The sequence below is a fragment of the Mustela putorius genome, unplaced genomic scaffold (assembly GCF_011764305.1).
Source record: "Mustela putorius furo isolate JIRA1106 unplaced genomic scaffold, ASM1176430v1.1 tig00000421_pilon_pilon_pilon, whole genome shotgun sequence".
NCBI lineage: Eukaryota > Metazoa > Chordata > Mammalia > Carnivora > Mustelidae > Mustela > Mustela putorius.
In genome coordinates, this window is record NW_025421375.1 from 3,677,409 (window position 1) to 3,694,789 (window position 17,381).

Genomic DNA, 17,381 nt, shown 5'->3' on the forward strand with positions numbered 1-17,381 from the left:
CTGATCAGGGAGCCTAATGCTGGGCCTGGTGCCAGGACTCCGAGATCATGATCTGAGGCAAACTCAGATGCTTAACCAATGGAAACACCCAGATACCCCTAAACCAGTAATTCTGAACTGAATTTTTTTGGGATGACTTAGATGACATATTGTGAATGTTATTCTTAAGACTCACCCTCTTAATTTCCTATGAACCACTGTTTGAATCTGTCCATTTATATATATAAATCTGTTTAGGAACCTTTATGTAGAATATAGTGCAGGCTTTTTTTTTTTAAAGATTTTGTTTATTTATTTGACACAGAGAGAGGGAGAGAGAGATCACAAGTAGGCAGAGAGGCAGGCAGAAAGAGAGGGGAAGGCAGGCTCCTTGCTAAGCAGAGAGCCAGATGTGGGCCTCGATCCCAGGATCCTGAGATCGTGACCTGAGCCGAAGGCAGAGGCTTAACCCACTGAGCCACCCAGGCGCCCCACGAATATAGTGCAGGCTTCTTTACTGTTGCTTTGAAGTAATAATTAGGACCTACAAGTGAAACTGTTAGAAGCCAGACTGTACTCCCAAACAATTCTCTCAATAATGAAATAATAGGCTTTTTGCGGACCTAGTGAGCTCCCTGCCTTGGGAAGTTCAGAACAGAAGGTGGGTGATTCTTTGTTATGTATATTGAAGAAGAGAGTCCTGCAAAAGTTGGACTAGAGGAATTGTAAAGGACCTGCTAACAATTAAGCTAAGGATTTTTTTTTTTTCCTAAATAAACTCTACCCACAACGTGGGGCATGAACCATAACCCCAAATCAAGAGTTGCATGCTTCACTGACTGAGCCAGCTAGGAGCCCCAAGCTCCAAGATTTTGACTTATGTAACTTTCCTTTCTTTTTTTTTTTTTAAATTCAAATTCTAGTTCATTGACCTATAGTTCAATATTGGTTCAAGAGTGGAGTTCAGTGATCTGTCATTTACATATAACACCCAGGGCTCATCATAACAAGTGCCCTCCTTAATACCCATCACTTGTCTATTCCATCCAACCTATGTACTTTTCTCACTGGACCCCAAAGCAGATTCTCCCCTTATTTGTTTTGCTATTAGTTGTGTTTTGGTGCTTGAAATATTTTATGCAAATTTTGTATTCCAATAAGTAAGTGTCAACTAATAATTATAAGTACTAGTTACATATTTCAACTAAGCACCAGCTAACAATCCTAAATACTTTAACACAACATCTCCTATCTGTTCTTTATCCCTATATATCTACTATTATAATAAAGTTAATAATAATAAACAATAAAAATTAAATAGTAGTTAAAACCCACTTCTCATTTTGCAACTCAGTTCCTGTGACTTCTCTTCCCCATCATATCTTCCTTTTCTCTGCATTCACTGCCACTTCCGTTCCAGGGATGTGTGGTGTTAGAAGAAATGGTATGACATGAGGGGTGATTAGTTCAGTTATTTTATTTTCTATTTGTGCTTCTGACTTTCCTTCAGAATCCTCTTTAAAAAACATTTAAAAATATTTTAGAGTCACAAACTGTCAAATATTAATTTTTCAAAGTAGCTCTAAGTTTTGGATAATGTGTTCCAAAAGAAACTTGGTAGATTTTAGGTCTTTAAGGTAAGTGATACCTTTATTTTACAACTCTGAGAGCAGGGAGTTTTGGGGTAGGACATTGTTTTACCTGTTGGATAAAACTAATTTAGCAAAACTGGTAATGATGATGTTATAGAGAAAATGCTGCCTGAACTTTGCCTGTGGTTACAGTTCTTAAGCTTGTTTTTTCCTGGGTGGATCTAGGTCAAGAGAAGAAGGCTGTGTGTCTAGTTTGGATTTATAATTTTGGTCAACATTTCATAACAGTGAACTTTTCTGCATGAACTTATTTTAGATGGAATGTATATGTATACATGTATTTTAAAAGGAATATATATATATATATTTACATATATTTTACATATATATTTTAAAGAGCTCAGTTAAGAATTTAATAACAATAACAGGCTGTTTTGGGGCACTTGGTGGCTTAATCATTAAACGTCTGCCTTTGGCTCAGGTCATGATCCCAGAGTCCTGAGATCAAGCCCCACATTACGCTCCCTTCTCAGAGGGAGGACTGCTTCTCCCTCTCCCATCCCCTGTGCTTGTGTTCCCTCTCTCGCTATGTTTCTCTCTCCCAAATAAATAAATAAAATCTTTTAAAAAAGGGCTATTTTAATAAATATATATATTCGATATATAATTTTAGATAGGATATATATCTGTTCTTTATTTCTGTAGTTAAATATTCTTAATTATAAATCTTTTTTTTTTTTTGCATCTAAAAGTTATAGTATGAAACTAAAGCTTTTCAATAAACTTTTTAGAGTTTTCTGTATGTCAGGTGTTCATTAGCTGTGGTAACTGATTGGTGGGCAGTGATGGAGGGAAGGAGCTCATGATAACTTTAAATCTAGTTTAAAATTAAATTTAAAACAGGACTATCAAAGATATACTGAAAGGACTGAATCTCAATTTAGTTATTTCATTACACTCATTATTTAGGAATTTCTTTATTTTTCTAAATATATCATCTAGGGGTGCCTGGGTGGCTCAGGGGGTTAAAGCTTCTGCCTTCGGCTCAGGTCATGATCCCAAGGTCCTGGGATCAAGCCCCACATTAGGCTCTCTGCTCAGCAGGGAGCCTGCTCCCTCCTCTCTCTCTGTCTGCCTCTCTGGCTACTTGAGATCTCTCTCTCTCTGTCAAATAAATAAATAAAATCTTAAAAAATATATATATATCATCCAAAAGTATAAAAATAACAAAAGTATTATGATTTATTAGCAGTAATAGTGTGTACATTCTGTATAAAAGACCAAAGATGAATATTTGTTAAAGCACCCTGTGGTGAAGTTTTTAGTTGAGCTCCTTTAGAAAAATAATAGAATGGGAATCTAGCAGGAAAGAAGGCACCTTAGCTACAGGTTTCCTTCCTCTCCCTTCACTTTTCTTGCTAAATCCTCCACTGGCCAAGTCCTGATGCTTCTCCTTTGGAGTTCAAAGAGTTGGGGCTCCCTTTAACCTTTGTTATACTCCTGCCTAACTCTTTACCCTTGGTGGGGCTTTGCCAGACTCCTAGGACCTGACAACTTCCTGGGTTGTATGTGACATTGGTGACAGCAGGGAGTGTCCCCCTATTTCAGTGGACCCAGTTCGAACTTGAACCCAGCACCAAGTGACGGAGTCATTTAATTTTATATTTGTTGAGTGGTAATAATTTCTTTTTTTTTTAAATTTTTTATTTTTTATAAACATATATTTTTATCCCCAGGGGTACAGGTCTGTGAATCACCAGGTTTACATACTTCACAGCACTCACCAAAGCACATACCCTCCCCAATGTCCATAATCCCACCCCCCTTCTCCAAACCCCCTCCCCCCAGCAACCCTCAGTTTGTTTTGTGAGGTTAAGAGTCACATAAAATTTTGACTTTATCAAATTAGCTTGTACATAGTCTAAAAGTAAAAGAATATGGCAAGGTCAACAGTTTCATGCCCCTTGCTCTCTACTACCCATTTCCACTCCCTTGAGGCAACTGCTTTTAATTCTTATTGCTGTTTCTTCTGATGTTTAATTTCCTGTTTCTGAATAACATGCATATCCTGCCATGTTTTTAGTTCCCACTGTTAGATATTACCTGTTTTACCTCCCCCCACAACTGCTTACGTATTATCTCTATTGTACCCTTCTCCCACACAGCACACACTTAATTCCGACCCTCCCCCCATCCAACCTAAGGGGTTCTATTTGGGGGTATTTTTTCTATAACTTATTTTTCTTGGTAAGTTATATTTATTTTTCTTCATGGCACAGTTTATTATATTCTTTGTTGTTTATTGCACCAAACACTGAATTACTCTTGAACTCTCTAATATGACTGAATAATCCCTCATTATGTTCCTGTACCTCAGCAATTCTATTGTTTTAAGTTTCTTGTAAAAGACATCCATCCTTCTCCCCACCTTCTCCATCCTGGACTAATTGTTTTTTAGGCTCCCTGCCACTGTCATCCCTAGGACTTCCCATCCCCATCTTCCTTGGGATACTCTCTGCTTCTCTACTATTTTGGACTTCTTGTTGCTGGTCTCATCCCTCTCTCCCTGTTTGATTTACTCCCTTTGTAGGGCAGCTTCTTGAGAAATTCTACATCAGATGAAAAATTTTGAAATTTGCATTCTGAAGATGTCTATTTGATCTTTTCTCTTTTTCTTAGTTCACTTGGGTATTAATTAAGTTCTAGTGTCAAGAAATCTTAAGTTGTTTGATTCCTGATATTTTTTATATGGTCTATGTTTTCCACGGGAGACTCATACAGAGTGGTCACAAGTATGGAAACATAGGGAAGTATCTAGAAATGGTTTACCGATCTTATATTATAATGCTTGATAAAGAAATAATGTGTATATATTTTCATAGTCTGTGGACACTAGAATTTTCTCTATGTTCCCAGTGTTCTGAAATTTCATGGTGATGGGCCTAGCATGTATTTTTTTATTCATTCATTTTGGGCATTCATATAGCTCCTTCAATTTTAAAGACTCAAGTAATTCATTTCTAGGAAATATTTGTATTTATTACTTTCCTGATTTCTTCTCTTCTGTTTTCTTTACCTTCTCTTTTTTGAAACTTCTATTACCTATATGTTGGGATTCCTACATGTATTTGTTATCTTTTCTCTACTTCAATCCATTTTTACTATTCTACTTACTTTCTGGGAAGCGTGTGTGTGTGTGTGTGTGTGTGTGTGTGTATGTGTGTGTATACACACATGTATACATATATATACACACATATATATATTTAACTATTCTACTTTGGAATATCCTTGATCCAAAGCAGAACATACAAAAGGGTTAGCACTGGAGTTATCTTTATTTCATTCTAGAGAAAAGAATGTTCTCTTTTTTTTTTTTTTAAGATTTTATTTATTTATCAGAGAGAGAGAGAGAGCGAGCACAGGCAGACAGAATGGCAGGCAGAGGCAGAGGGAGAAGCAGGCTCCCTGACGAGCAAGGAGCCCGATGTGGGACTCGATCCCAGGACGCTGGGATCATGACCTGAGCCGAAGGCAGCTGCTTAACCAACTGAGCCACCCAGGAGTCCCAAGAATGTTGACTCTTGAGAGTAAAATCTACTATGTTCATCAGGAAGATCTCAGATTAAAAATAGTGGCAACCCTTTAATTTGAATTAAAATTACCCATTTAGTGGATTATCTACAACAAATTCTAAACTGAAATAGTTCTAAGCTGCCTTTCATCAGATGTCCATACAAGAATGTAAATACAGTTTAATGCCAGCCTGAGTAAAATTTAAATAGGAAGGCAAATCTTTTGAAAAGAATTTCTTGTAGTGGTGGGGCAGGGGGCTAAAATGGTGTATTAGGCTTGCCTGGTCCCTCAAACACAGCTAGATAAATGTCAGATTATTCTGAATACCCAAGAAATTGATCTGAGCATTGACAGAACAAACTGCACAACTGGAGGGAGAGAAGAAGCCACTTTGTGGAAGGTAGGAGATGTGGAGATGTGGTTTGGGGGAGAAATGGCTTGTGGATGCTGCAGAGGGGAAGGAGCCCTGGTCGTGAAGAAAGGTGAGTGAGAGGAGAGTGCATAGAGATAGGCACAAAGAGAATACTTCCCCAAAGGCATTGCCTGGGAGAGTGAAAGGAGCTGATTTTTATGAGTTTTTGCAATCAGTAGGACTCAAAGACTGGAGTTTTAGAGATCCACTGTGTGGCTGGTGTGGAGCCATGTGGATGCTGCTGTGCTCCTGTGGAGAAGGCAGCCAGGTAACCTGGGGGCAGATGGTGTGATCTGAGGATTGCCTGAGATGCATGGGGAGAGAAGGTTTCTCCTTCTTGGAGCACATCTTAAAGAGGTGACATAGCCTCTCTGGGAATGAAGGTGCCAGCAGGTGCCATTTTCTCCCCTGCCCCCCAGCGTAAGTGCAGAGACACCTGCTGAGGGCTGCTAACCTGGACACTGGCTCTTTAGTGTGTATTCCCTGCTTCTGTGCTCTGGTGTGACTGTTCTTCTGGGTCAGACCTGCATCAGTCCCGGCACTAATTACCCTCCCCCAGAAGACCAGTGCAGGTCCCTGCCACACCAGGTCCTTAAAGTATGGAATTTTAAAACTCAGCCAGCTTGGCAGTGATAGAGCCCACAGTGCACTGCACTGCTCAAGGTGGTCAAGCAACCTGGACACAGACAGTGTGAAGGCAGTGACCTAAGGAATTGCTGGGACTCGTGAGGGAAGATTGTTCAGTCTTCTGGGAGGGCTTCTCAGCAGCAAGCAGGAATTCCCCTTTCCAGGGACAAAGGAGCTAGCTGGCACCATTGCCCTACCCTGGCCCTCACAGGAAATACCACCGCACCAACACTGGTTGCCTAACTTGCTCACACCAAGCCCCATACCCTGTGCTCCACTGGTACTGCTTTTCTCAGGCAAGTGTGCCAAAGAATCAGTGCAGTGGGCCTCTCCCCGCAAAGACAACACAAACCCCTTCATGTACCTTGTTTACTGACTATACAGTTCTGCAAAGCTTCAGTTCTACTGGGAATAGTATCAGTTTTCTTAACAAGCAGACCAGAGCACAGCTAGTTAAAACACTCCATACCCTAGCCAGGGTCCAAACACTCCCCACTGCAGGCAAGGAGAAACTCTGCAGACCACTGACCTGAAGGATAGAGCAAAGAAAACAAGCAGCAGAGTACATGCAATACACACTAGAGCTACTTCCTGAAGTACTAGGCTCTGGACATTATATGACCTTTCTTAATTAGGCCATTACTCTCAGGAGCAGGAAACATAACAGGTTTTACTAACACACAGAAAAAGACAGTGACCTAGACAAAATGCCAAAATGGAAGATTTCATCCCAAAAGAAAGAACAAGATAAGATCATGGCCAGGAATCTAATCGAAACAGATCTAAGTAACATGCCTAATCCTGAATTTAAAGCAACAATCATAAGGTTAATAAGCTGGGCTTGAGAAAAGCATAGAAGACATCAGGGAGACCCTTACTGCAGAAGCAAAAGAGCTAAAAACAAATCAGGCCAAATGAAAAATGTGATAACCAAGATTTGAAACAAACTGGGTGTAATTACCTCAAGGATGGAAGAAGCAGAAGAAGGAATAAGTGATATAGAAGATAGAATTCCTGTGCTTGCTTCGGCAGCATGTATACTAAAATTGGAATGATACAGAAAAGACTAGCAAGGCCCCTGCACAAGGATGACATACAAATTCAAGGAGTGTTTCATATTTTTAGGGAGGGGTGGGTGATGGACATTGGGGTGGGTATATGCTATGGTGAGCAGTGTGAATTGTGTAAGACTGATGAATCACAGACCTGTGCCCCTGAAACAATACATTTTATGTCAAAAAAACAAAAAGATAGAATTCCCTCAGAAGATGGAAAATAATGAAGCTGAACAAAAAAGGGAAAGAAAAATCTTGGATCATAAAACTAGACTTAGGGAATTTGGTGACTCCAGAAAGTGTAATAATATGCATATAATAGGAGTCCCCCCAAAAAGAAGAAGAGCTAGAAAAGGGGGCAGAAGGTTTGTTTGAGGAAATTATAGCTGAAAACTTCTCTAATCTGGGGAAGGAAGAAGACATCCAAATCAGGAGGCACGAAGAACTCCCATGAAAATCAACAAAAGCAGGCCAACACCAAGACATAGTGTAGTTAAATTTGCAAAATACAGAAATAAAGAAAAAATCCAAAAGCATCAAGACAGAAGAAGTCCCTAACTTACAAGGGAAGACTAATAAGTTTAGGAGCAGATCTTTCCACAGAAACTTGGCAAGCTAGAAGAGAGTGGCATGATATATTCATCATCCTGAATGGGAAAAATTTTGCAGCCAAGAATACTTTATCCAGCAAGGCTGTCATTCAGAATAGAAGGAAGGATAAAGAGCTTCCCAGACAAACAAAAACTAAAAGGAGCTTGTGACCACTAAACCAGCCCTGCAAGAAATATTAAAGAGGACTCTTTGAGTGGGAAAGAAAAACCAGATGGACAAAGACTAGAAAAGAACAGAGAAAATCTCCAGAAACAGTGACAAAATAAGTAATAAAGTGGCGCTAAATTCATATGTATTCATAATTACTCTGAATGTAAATGGACTAAATAATCCAATCAAAAGACATAGGGTATCAGAATGGATTAAAAAATGACCTATCTATATGTTGTCTACAATAGACTCATCTTATATTTATTTTTTATTTTTAAAATATTTTATTTTTAAGTAATCTCTACACCCCACATAGGCTCAAATTTACAGTTCTGATATCAAGAGCTGCATGCCAATTGAGTCAGCCAGGTGCCCCAAGAGACTCTTTTTAAACCTAAAGACACCTGCAGATTGGAAGTGAGGGGAAGAAAAAACATTTACCATGGAAAAGCACATCAAAAGAAGGTCAGAGGATCCATACTTATATTGGAAAAACTAGATTTTATTTATTTATTTTAATTAAGATTTTTTAAAAAAAGATTATTTATTTTAGGCATGAGTGGGAGGAACTGAGGGAGAGGGAGAGAGAATCCCAAGCAGACTTCAGCTGAGCTCAGAGCCTGATGTGGGGCTTTATCCCAAGACCTTGAGATCACGACCTGAGCTGAAACCAAGAGTCAGATGCTCAACCAACTGCACCACCCAGGCACCTCCAGACAAACCAGATTTTAAACCAAAGACTGTAACAAGAGATAAAGAAGGGCATTACATCATAAGTGGTCTGTCCAACAGGAAGATCTAACAATTGTGGGTATTTATGCTCCCAACTTGGAAGCACCCAAATATATAAAACAATAACAAACATAAAGGAGTTCATAATAATGTAATAATAATAGTAGAAGACTTAACACCCCACTTGCATCAATGGACAGATCATCTAAATAGAAAATCAACAGGGGAAAAATGGCTTTGAATTACACACTAGATCAGATGATCTAAACAGTTACATTCATTCAGAACATATCATCCTACAGCAGCAGAATACACATTCTTTTTAAGTGCACATGGGACATTTTCCAGAATAGATCACATACTAGGTCACATATCAGGTCTCATCAAGTACAAAAAGATTGAGATCATATCATTCGTATTTTCTAACCACAATGCTATGAAACTTGAAGTGTTCCACAAGAAAAAAAATCTGGAAAGACCATAAACAGATGGAGGTTAAAGAACATCCTACTAAAGAATGAATGTTTCAACCAAGAAATTAAAGAAGAAATTAAAAAAAAAAAATACATGGAAGCAAATGAAAATGAAAACGCAATGGTCCAAATCCTGTGGGATGCAGCAAAAGCGGTCCTAAGAAAGAAGTATATAGCAATACAGGGTGACTTCAAGATGCAATAAAGATCTCAAATAAGCAACCTAAACTTATACTTAAAGAAACTAGGAAAAGAACAACAAATGAAGCCTAAGGCCAGCATTAGAAGGGAAATAATAAAGATTAGGGCAGAAATAAATGATATAGAAACAAACAAACAAAAAAACCCCAGTAGAACAGATCAATGAAACTGGGAGCTGTTTCTTTGAAAAAATTAATAAAATTGATAAATCCCCTCAAAGACTTATCCAGAAGAAAAGAGAAAATACCCAAATAAATAAAAGAATAAATGAGAGAGGAGAAATAACCAACACTACAGAAATACAATTATAAGAGAATATTATGAAAAATTATATGTCAACAAACTGGACAATTTGGAAGAAATGGATCAGTTCCTAGAAACATACAAACTACCAAAATTGAAACAGGGAGGAATAAAAAAATTGAATAGACTGATAACCAACAAGGAAATTGAATCAGTAATCAAAAATCTTCCAACAAACAAAAATCCAGGGCCAGATGACTTCACAGGGGAATTCTACTAAACGTTGAAAGAAGACTTAATGCCTATTCTTCCCAAACTATTCCAAAAAATAGGAAGGGAAGGAGAATTTTCAAACTGACTCTATGAGATCAGCATTACCCTGGTTCCAAAACCACTTAAAGACCCCATTAGAAAAGAGAACTACAGGCCAATATCCCTGATGAACATGGATATAAAAATTCTCAAGAAAATACTAGCAAATCAAATCCAAAGTACATTAGAAGAATCATTCACTACAATCAAGTGGGATTTTTATTCCTGTGTTGTAAGGGTGGTTCAATATTTGCAAATCAATCAACATGATAGATCACATTAATAAAAGAAAGGATAAGAACTATATGATCCTCTCAATAGATGCAGAAAAAGCATTTGACAAAGTATAGCATCCATTCTTGATAAAAGCCCTCAACAAAGTAGGGATAGAGGAGACATACCTCAACGTAATAAAGACCATTAACGAAAAAACCCACCACTAATATCATTCTCAATGGGGAGAAGCTGAGAGCTTTTCCTGTATAGTCAGGAACAAGATAGAGATGTCCATTCTCACCTCTGTTATTTGATGTAGTACTGGAAGTCCTAGTCTCAGCCATCTGACAACAAAAAGAAATAAAAGTCATCCAAAATTGGCAAAGTCTAATATTCACTATTTGCAGATAACATGATACTTTATGTAGAAAACCTGAAAGACTCCACCAAAAAATTGCTAGAAGTGATACACAAATTCAGTAAAATCTCAGGATATAAAATCAACATATAGAAACCTGTTGCATTTCCATACACCAGTAATGAAGCTGCAGAAAGAAAAATCAAGGAATCGATCCCATTTACAATTACACCGAAATTCATAAGACACCTAGGAATAAACCTAATGAACTCTGAAAAGCTATAAAACACTTATGACAAAACTAAAGATGACACAAAGAAATGGAAAAACATTCCATTTCTTATGGATTGAAAGAACTCATTTCCAACTGGGAAAGATCTCAATTCCAATCTCATGGATTGAAAGAACAAATATTGTTGGAAGTGTCTGTCCTGCCCAAAGCAATCTATACATTTAATGCAATTCCTAGGGCATGTATTTCATGGAGCACTGAGTGTGGTATATAAACAATGAATCTTGGAACACTGAGAAAACTAAATAAAAAAAATATACCACCGCATTTTTCACTGAGCTAGAACAAACAATCCTGAAATTTGTATGGAATCGCAAAAGATCCCAAATAGTCAAAGCAATCTTGAAAAAGAAAGGCAGAACTGGGGACATCACAATTCTGGGCTTGAAGTTACATTACAAAGCTATAGGGATCAAGATAGTATTGTACTGGCCCCAAAACAGACATAGATCAATGGAACAGAATAGAAAACCCAGAAATGGATCCACAACTATATAAGGTCAATTAATCTTCAACGAATCAGGAAAGAATATCCAATAGAAAAAAGACAGTCACTTCAACAGATGTTGTTGGGAAAACTGGACAGCAACATGCAAAAGAATGAAATTGGAACACTTTCTTATGCCATACACAAAAACAAATTCAAAATGGATGAAAGACTTAAATGTGAGAGAGGAAACCATCAAAATCCTAGGGGAGAACATAGGCAGTAACCTTTTGGTTAGAGGAGTCTAACCTTAGCAACTTCTTTTTCTGTGTTTTTTTTTTCTTTCTTCTTAAATGATATATTTATTTATTTAAGAGAGAGAGAGAAAGTAAGAGAGCACAATGGGAGGGGCAGAGGGACAGGGAGAGAGAATCTCAAGCAGACAGTGCTGAGCATGGAGCCCGATTTGGGGCTCGATCTTACAACCCTGAGATCATGACCCGAGCTGAAACCAAGAATCAGATGCCCAACTGACTATGCCACCCAGGCGCCCCAGTCTATAGCAAATTCTTACTAGATATATCTCCTGAAGCAAGGAAACAAAAACAAAAGTAAACCCTTGAGACTTCATTAAAATAAAAAGTTTCTTCATAATGAAGGAAACAATCAGCAAAACTTAAAGTTAGCAACCTATGGAATGGAAGAAGACATTTGCAAATGCTATATCTGATAAAGGGTTAGTATCCAGAATCTATAAAGAACTTATAAAACTCAACACACCCAAAAAACAAATAATCCAATTAAAAATGGGCAGAAGACATGAATACAGAATTTTTCCAAAGAAGACATACAGATGACCAATAGACACATGAAAAGATATTCAGCATCACTCATCATCAAGAAAATACAAATCAAAACTCCAGTGAGATCCCACCTCACACCTGTCAGAATGGCTAAAATTAACAACATAGGAAACAACAGATGTTGGTGAGGATGAGGAGAAAAGGGAACCTTCTTAGACTGTTGGTGGGAATACAAACTGGTACAGTCACTCTGGAAAACAGTATGGAGATTTCCCAGAAAGTTAAAAATATGATCCAACAATTGCACTACAGGTATTTACCCAAGGGTACAAAAATACAGATTCGAAGGGGTGCATTTACCGTAATGTTTATAGCAGCATTGTCAACAATAATCAAATTATAGAAAGAACCCAAATGTCCATTGACAGATAGATGAAGAGGTGGTATATACAATGGACTATTGCTCAGCCATTAAAAAGAATGAAATCTTGCCGTTTGCAATGACGTGGCTAGAGCTAGAGATTATCATTCTAAGTGAAATATGTCAGAGAAAGATAAATACCATACGATTTCATTCATATGTGGAATTTAAGAAACAAAACAGATGAACATAAGGGTAAAAAGAGAGAAAGACAAACCATAAGAGACTCTCAACTATAGAGAACAAACTGAGGGTTCCTGGAGGGGAAGTGGGTGGGGGATGGGTTAAATGGGGGATGGACATTAAGGAAGGCATTAAGGAAGCACTGGGTGTTATATGGAAGTAATGAATCACTAAATTCTACACCTGAAACTAATATTACACTGTATGTTAGCTAACTGGAATTTAAATAAAAACTTAAAAAAGAACAAAAAGTAAAGAATTTCATATGTTTTCACAGTGAATGTGGATGATTTTTGATGATTCTTTCTTTTGGATTTTTATTTTCCATCATATTCCATTTGCATGGACATCCAGGAATAAAACATTTGTTCCTTTTCTAACGTTATAGTTTAATTTGAAAATTGTTTGGTAGAACTGTTTTCTGTCTTGAGGCAGGTTCTGAGCTAATTGAACTGTGGTACGTGGGTTTTGTTCATCAAAAATAATGGTGAGGGGCACCTGGGTGGCTCAGTGGATTAAAGCCTCTGCCTTCCACTCAGGTCATGATCTCAGGATTCTGGGATCGAGCCCCGCATCGGGCTCTCTGCTCAGCAGGGAGCCTGCTTCCTTTCCTCTCTCTGCCTGCCTCTCTGCCTACTTGTGATCTCTGTCAAATGAATAAGTAAAATCTTTTTTTTTTTTTTTAAAGACCTTATTTATTCATTTGACAGACAGAAATCACAAGTAAGCGGAGAGGCAGGCAGAGAGAGAGAGGAGGAAGCAGGCTCCCCGCTGAGAGAGAGCCCGATTCGGGGCTTGATCCCAGAACCCTGGGATCATGACCTGAGCTGAAGGCAGAGGCTTCAACCCACTGAGCCACCCAGGCGCCCCTGAATAAGTAAAATCTTAAAAAAAAAATAATGGTGAGACCAAATCAACACTAACCAAATCGATTTTGTTTATAACCTCGGGCTTAGTAAAATATCTGCTAATGAAAGGGGTGAGGTATTATTCCATTAAAGTCTTTCATTTAAGAATATGCAACCCTTTTTGTTTGAAAAAAAGAGAGGTGGCCTTTGGCACAAAAACTTGATAGATAATACATCTGTCAGTCATGTTAAACTGTATAATAGGACTTGATAAAACCATATTTGAAAACTCTGCTCTGACACTTTAACTTTTCAGATTAGAAAGAGAGTATGTCTCCAAAAACAAGAAACTAAATGAAGAGATCGAGGAACATAAGAAAGTAATTATAGACCTTTCAAAGAGACTCCAGTATAATGAAAAAAGTTGCAGTGAATTACAGGAAGAACTTGTAATGGTAAGGATAAAAAAGAAAACCCTATGGCAATTACTTTATTGGGTCAAATTTGATGTTTAACAGGTTTTTTTCCCCTCACGACATGCCATGAGATAATAGCACGAAAGTAATTTTAGTGCCATTGATATAAAATTTCAAAACCAGAGATGCTGATTACAACAAAGATGTATGTAATAAAACCTCTATTTTTTAGAAAAAGTGGGAAAATTATTTGAATTAGTAAAAACTGAATTATAGACTATTTTAGAATTTATTCAGGGCCTGCCCTTCTTCCTTCCTTCCTTCCTTGGTGCATTGTTACCTAGGTGAAAGGGGGATTAGGATTTATAATCAATAGAGCTAATGATTTCAAAGACTCCCTTTTATAGTCATTTCATACCCTATCATTTTGTTCTCATTCCCCAATAATCCAGCTTTCACACCATCGCCACATTTGTCTTCCTGAGATATTGATCTGATCTTGTCATCATCACTTTATTAAAAAACCATCAATGTCTCCTTGTTGTTTTCAGAATGAAGTTCAACTTCTTGCCATATAATCTAAGGCCCCTTTCTTTGTGGCTCCGTGTTAACTCTTCCAGCTTCTTCTCTGTCCCTTGCCCATAAACTCTCTTGCTTCAGCACCTTAGGGTGCTCTTGGCTTCCTAAACACATTGTATATTTTTATATCTTCTTGCTTTTGTTCAGACTGTTCACTTTTTTTTTTTTTTTTTTTTTGGACCCGTATTGTCTGAACTTCTTTTCTTTTGTTCCATTAGTAAACTCCTATCCTGTAATGCCCTGGTCTGACAGCTTGCAATCTGTGAAGCCTTCCATGATTTCCTCTTTTCCCATCTCCCATCCTCCTACTCAGAAATTTGCCTTTTCTCAACTTTGTGTTTCTTTCTTTAAAAATCTTTTTGGGTGCGCCTGGCAGCTCAGTGGGTTGGGCCTCTGCCTTTGGCTTGGGTCATGATCTCAGGGTTTTGGGATTGAGCCCCAAATTAGGCTGTCTGCTCGGCAGGGAGCCTGTTTCCCCCTCTTTCTCTCTGCCTACTTGTGATCTCTCTTTCTGTGAAATAAATAAATAAAATCTTTTTAAAAATTAAAAAAAGGGACGTCTGGGTGGCTCAGTTGGTTAAGCAGCTGCCTTTGGCTCGGGTCATGATCCCAGCGTCCTGGGATCGAGTCCCACATCGGGCTCCTTGCTCAGCAGGGAACCTGCTTCTCCCTCTGACTCTGCCTGCCGTTCTGTCTGCCTGTGCTCGCTCTCCCCCCCCCTCTGATAAATAAATAAAATCTTTAAAAAAAATTAAAAAAAATATTTTTTTGTTTATTTATTTGAGAGCAGAGAGAGAGAGAGAGAGTGAGCGACTGAGCACCACTGTGGGGGAAGGGCAAGGGAGAAGAAGAAGAAGACACCACACTGAGCAGGGATCCTGATGTGGGGCTTGGTCTCAGGACCCTGAGATCATGACCTGAGCCGAAGGCAGATGCTTAACTGATTGAACCACCCGGTTGCCCCCAACTTTGTGTTTCTTTCATACTTAGTTTAGCATCTTCATCATAGTTTAGCATCTTCATCATAGTTTAGCATAACACTCACCCAAATCTGACATGTGTTATCTCTCCCAAGAGAATGTGAATGCATTGAGGTTAACATAATTCATTTTACTTTATGGACGAATATTCCACTGTAACGCTTGCCTCCATAAACGTTTGTTGGATGTGTGTATTTGGTTGATGCAACACACTGTGGTTCTGCAGTTTACTGGGAATCCCAAGAGGGAGGGCTTAAAATCTAGAGTAATACCTGTGCCTTCTTTGTCTTGTCCCTACATGAATCCCTTCTGCAGAGACTTGGTTACTTCATTTTCAATTCTTGGTGATAGTCGTTATTGAAGAAAATGAATATTTTTTTCTCCTTGTCAAAAAAGATGGAGACTCTGGCATATATTAAGAAGTGGTGGCCAAATCCGTGCTGCCCAGATGGACATGTTGTGATGGGATAAATTTTTTTTTTTTAAAGATTTTATTTATTTATTTATTTGACAGGCAGAGATCACAAGGAGGCAGAGAGGCAGGCAGAGAGAGAGAGAGGGGGAAGCAGGCTCCCTGCTGAGCAGAGAACCCGATGCGGGACTCAATCCCAGGACCCTGAGATCATGACCCGAGCCAAAGGCAGCAGCTTAACCCACTGAGCTACCCAGGCGCCCCGTGATGGGATAAAATTTAAACTCTATCACTTTCAGATGATCTAATGTTATATGTGGTCTTCATTCAACCCAAGATACTCGGTGTGTTCTGATTCAGGGACTGATAGTATTCAGTGTTTGGTTACATTTGTAGCTGGAGTACTTTGGATGTCAAGTTTAAGGACGTTTAGGGCTCTCTATGTAACATACTTACTGCCTGTTCACTCTCATGTGCTATCCCAAATTTCACGGGCTATTCTACTTCTTGATTCCTGGCTCAGGACATGAATCAGTGGTGGAGAAAACCATGTTGGAGCCATTGAGCTGAATCATGGATTTGGTCTTCTTGCTTATAGACCCTGTATTCAGGAGTTTGGAAAGTTAGCCGGAGTTACAACTAAGAGTGCAACAGTGTAGCCAGTCACCAATATAAATTGACAGACTTAACCCTAGTTTGGTCTTCTAGCTTTCCAGTGACTAGATACAAATAAAAGAAGACTGGCTTAATTCACCATGGAGGGTACTAGTGCTTGGTGATGAAAAAATTTCACTTGATGCTAACAGGTTTTCCTTTTTCAACTTTTACGATTTGGCACATTGGTCTGAAATAAGGCAAGTTAACAGCTCATGGGCAACCTCTGTTGGCTTGTTTGGGCCTCATTCTGTGAAGCACCATTGTTCTGATCATAGCGCAGAAGATTGAAGACTAATTGTTTCTGCAAAGCTTGATAGATTACTAGATGTTGTTGCAGATCTGAGAGTAATAGGTCCTTGCTGAAGAGCTAATGATTCAGGTTGCACCTGAGTGATCTACAGTTTATATGCTTCAACCTAACTTATTTTCCTATTTTTCATCTCATAAACCCATAGCTTTAGGTCTTATTTTCTTCCATTTTTGTTTCTTCTGCTCCTCTTTCTTTTCCCCTTCCCTATAATGAGATTTCTAACTTGTTCTGTTTTTTGATTAGAACTGTTGTTCTCTATCACTTTACCTGGCTGTAATATGAAATTTAAGAATTAGTTAATGAAATTTTATTTAATGAATATACTGTTATTTTACATAGTAAGTACTGTGTTTTTCTTTTTTTTTTTTTTTTTTTTTCATATTTTATTTATTTATTTGACAGTGAGAGATCACAAGTAGGCAGAGAGGCGGGCAGAGAGAGAGGAAGGGAAGCAGGCTACCGGCTGAGCAGAAAGCCCGATGTGGGGCTCGATCCCAGGACCCTGAGATCATGAC

General features: G+C 38.4%; 1 protein-coding gene and 1 non-coding gene across 2 annotated transcripts in view; both read left to right on the forward strand.

Moving 5' to 3' along the window:
- Positions 1 to 17,381, forward strand: part of CCDC171 (coiled-coil domain containing 171) — a 299,006-nt gene that overhangs the window by 76,090 nt on the left and 205,535 nt on the right. The window contains 1 exon segment of the mRNA XM_013063104.2: positions 13,829 to 13,967. Coding sequence (XP_012918558.2) covers positions 13,829 to 13,967 — 139 coding nt within the window.
- On the forward strand, positions 7,203 to 7,309 carry LOC123392010. The gene has a single exon (XR_006606689.1). It is a non-coding gene; the product is annotated as a U6 spliceosomal RNA (small nuclear RNA).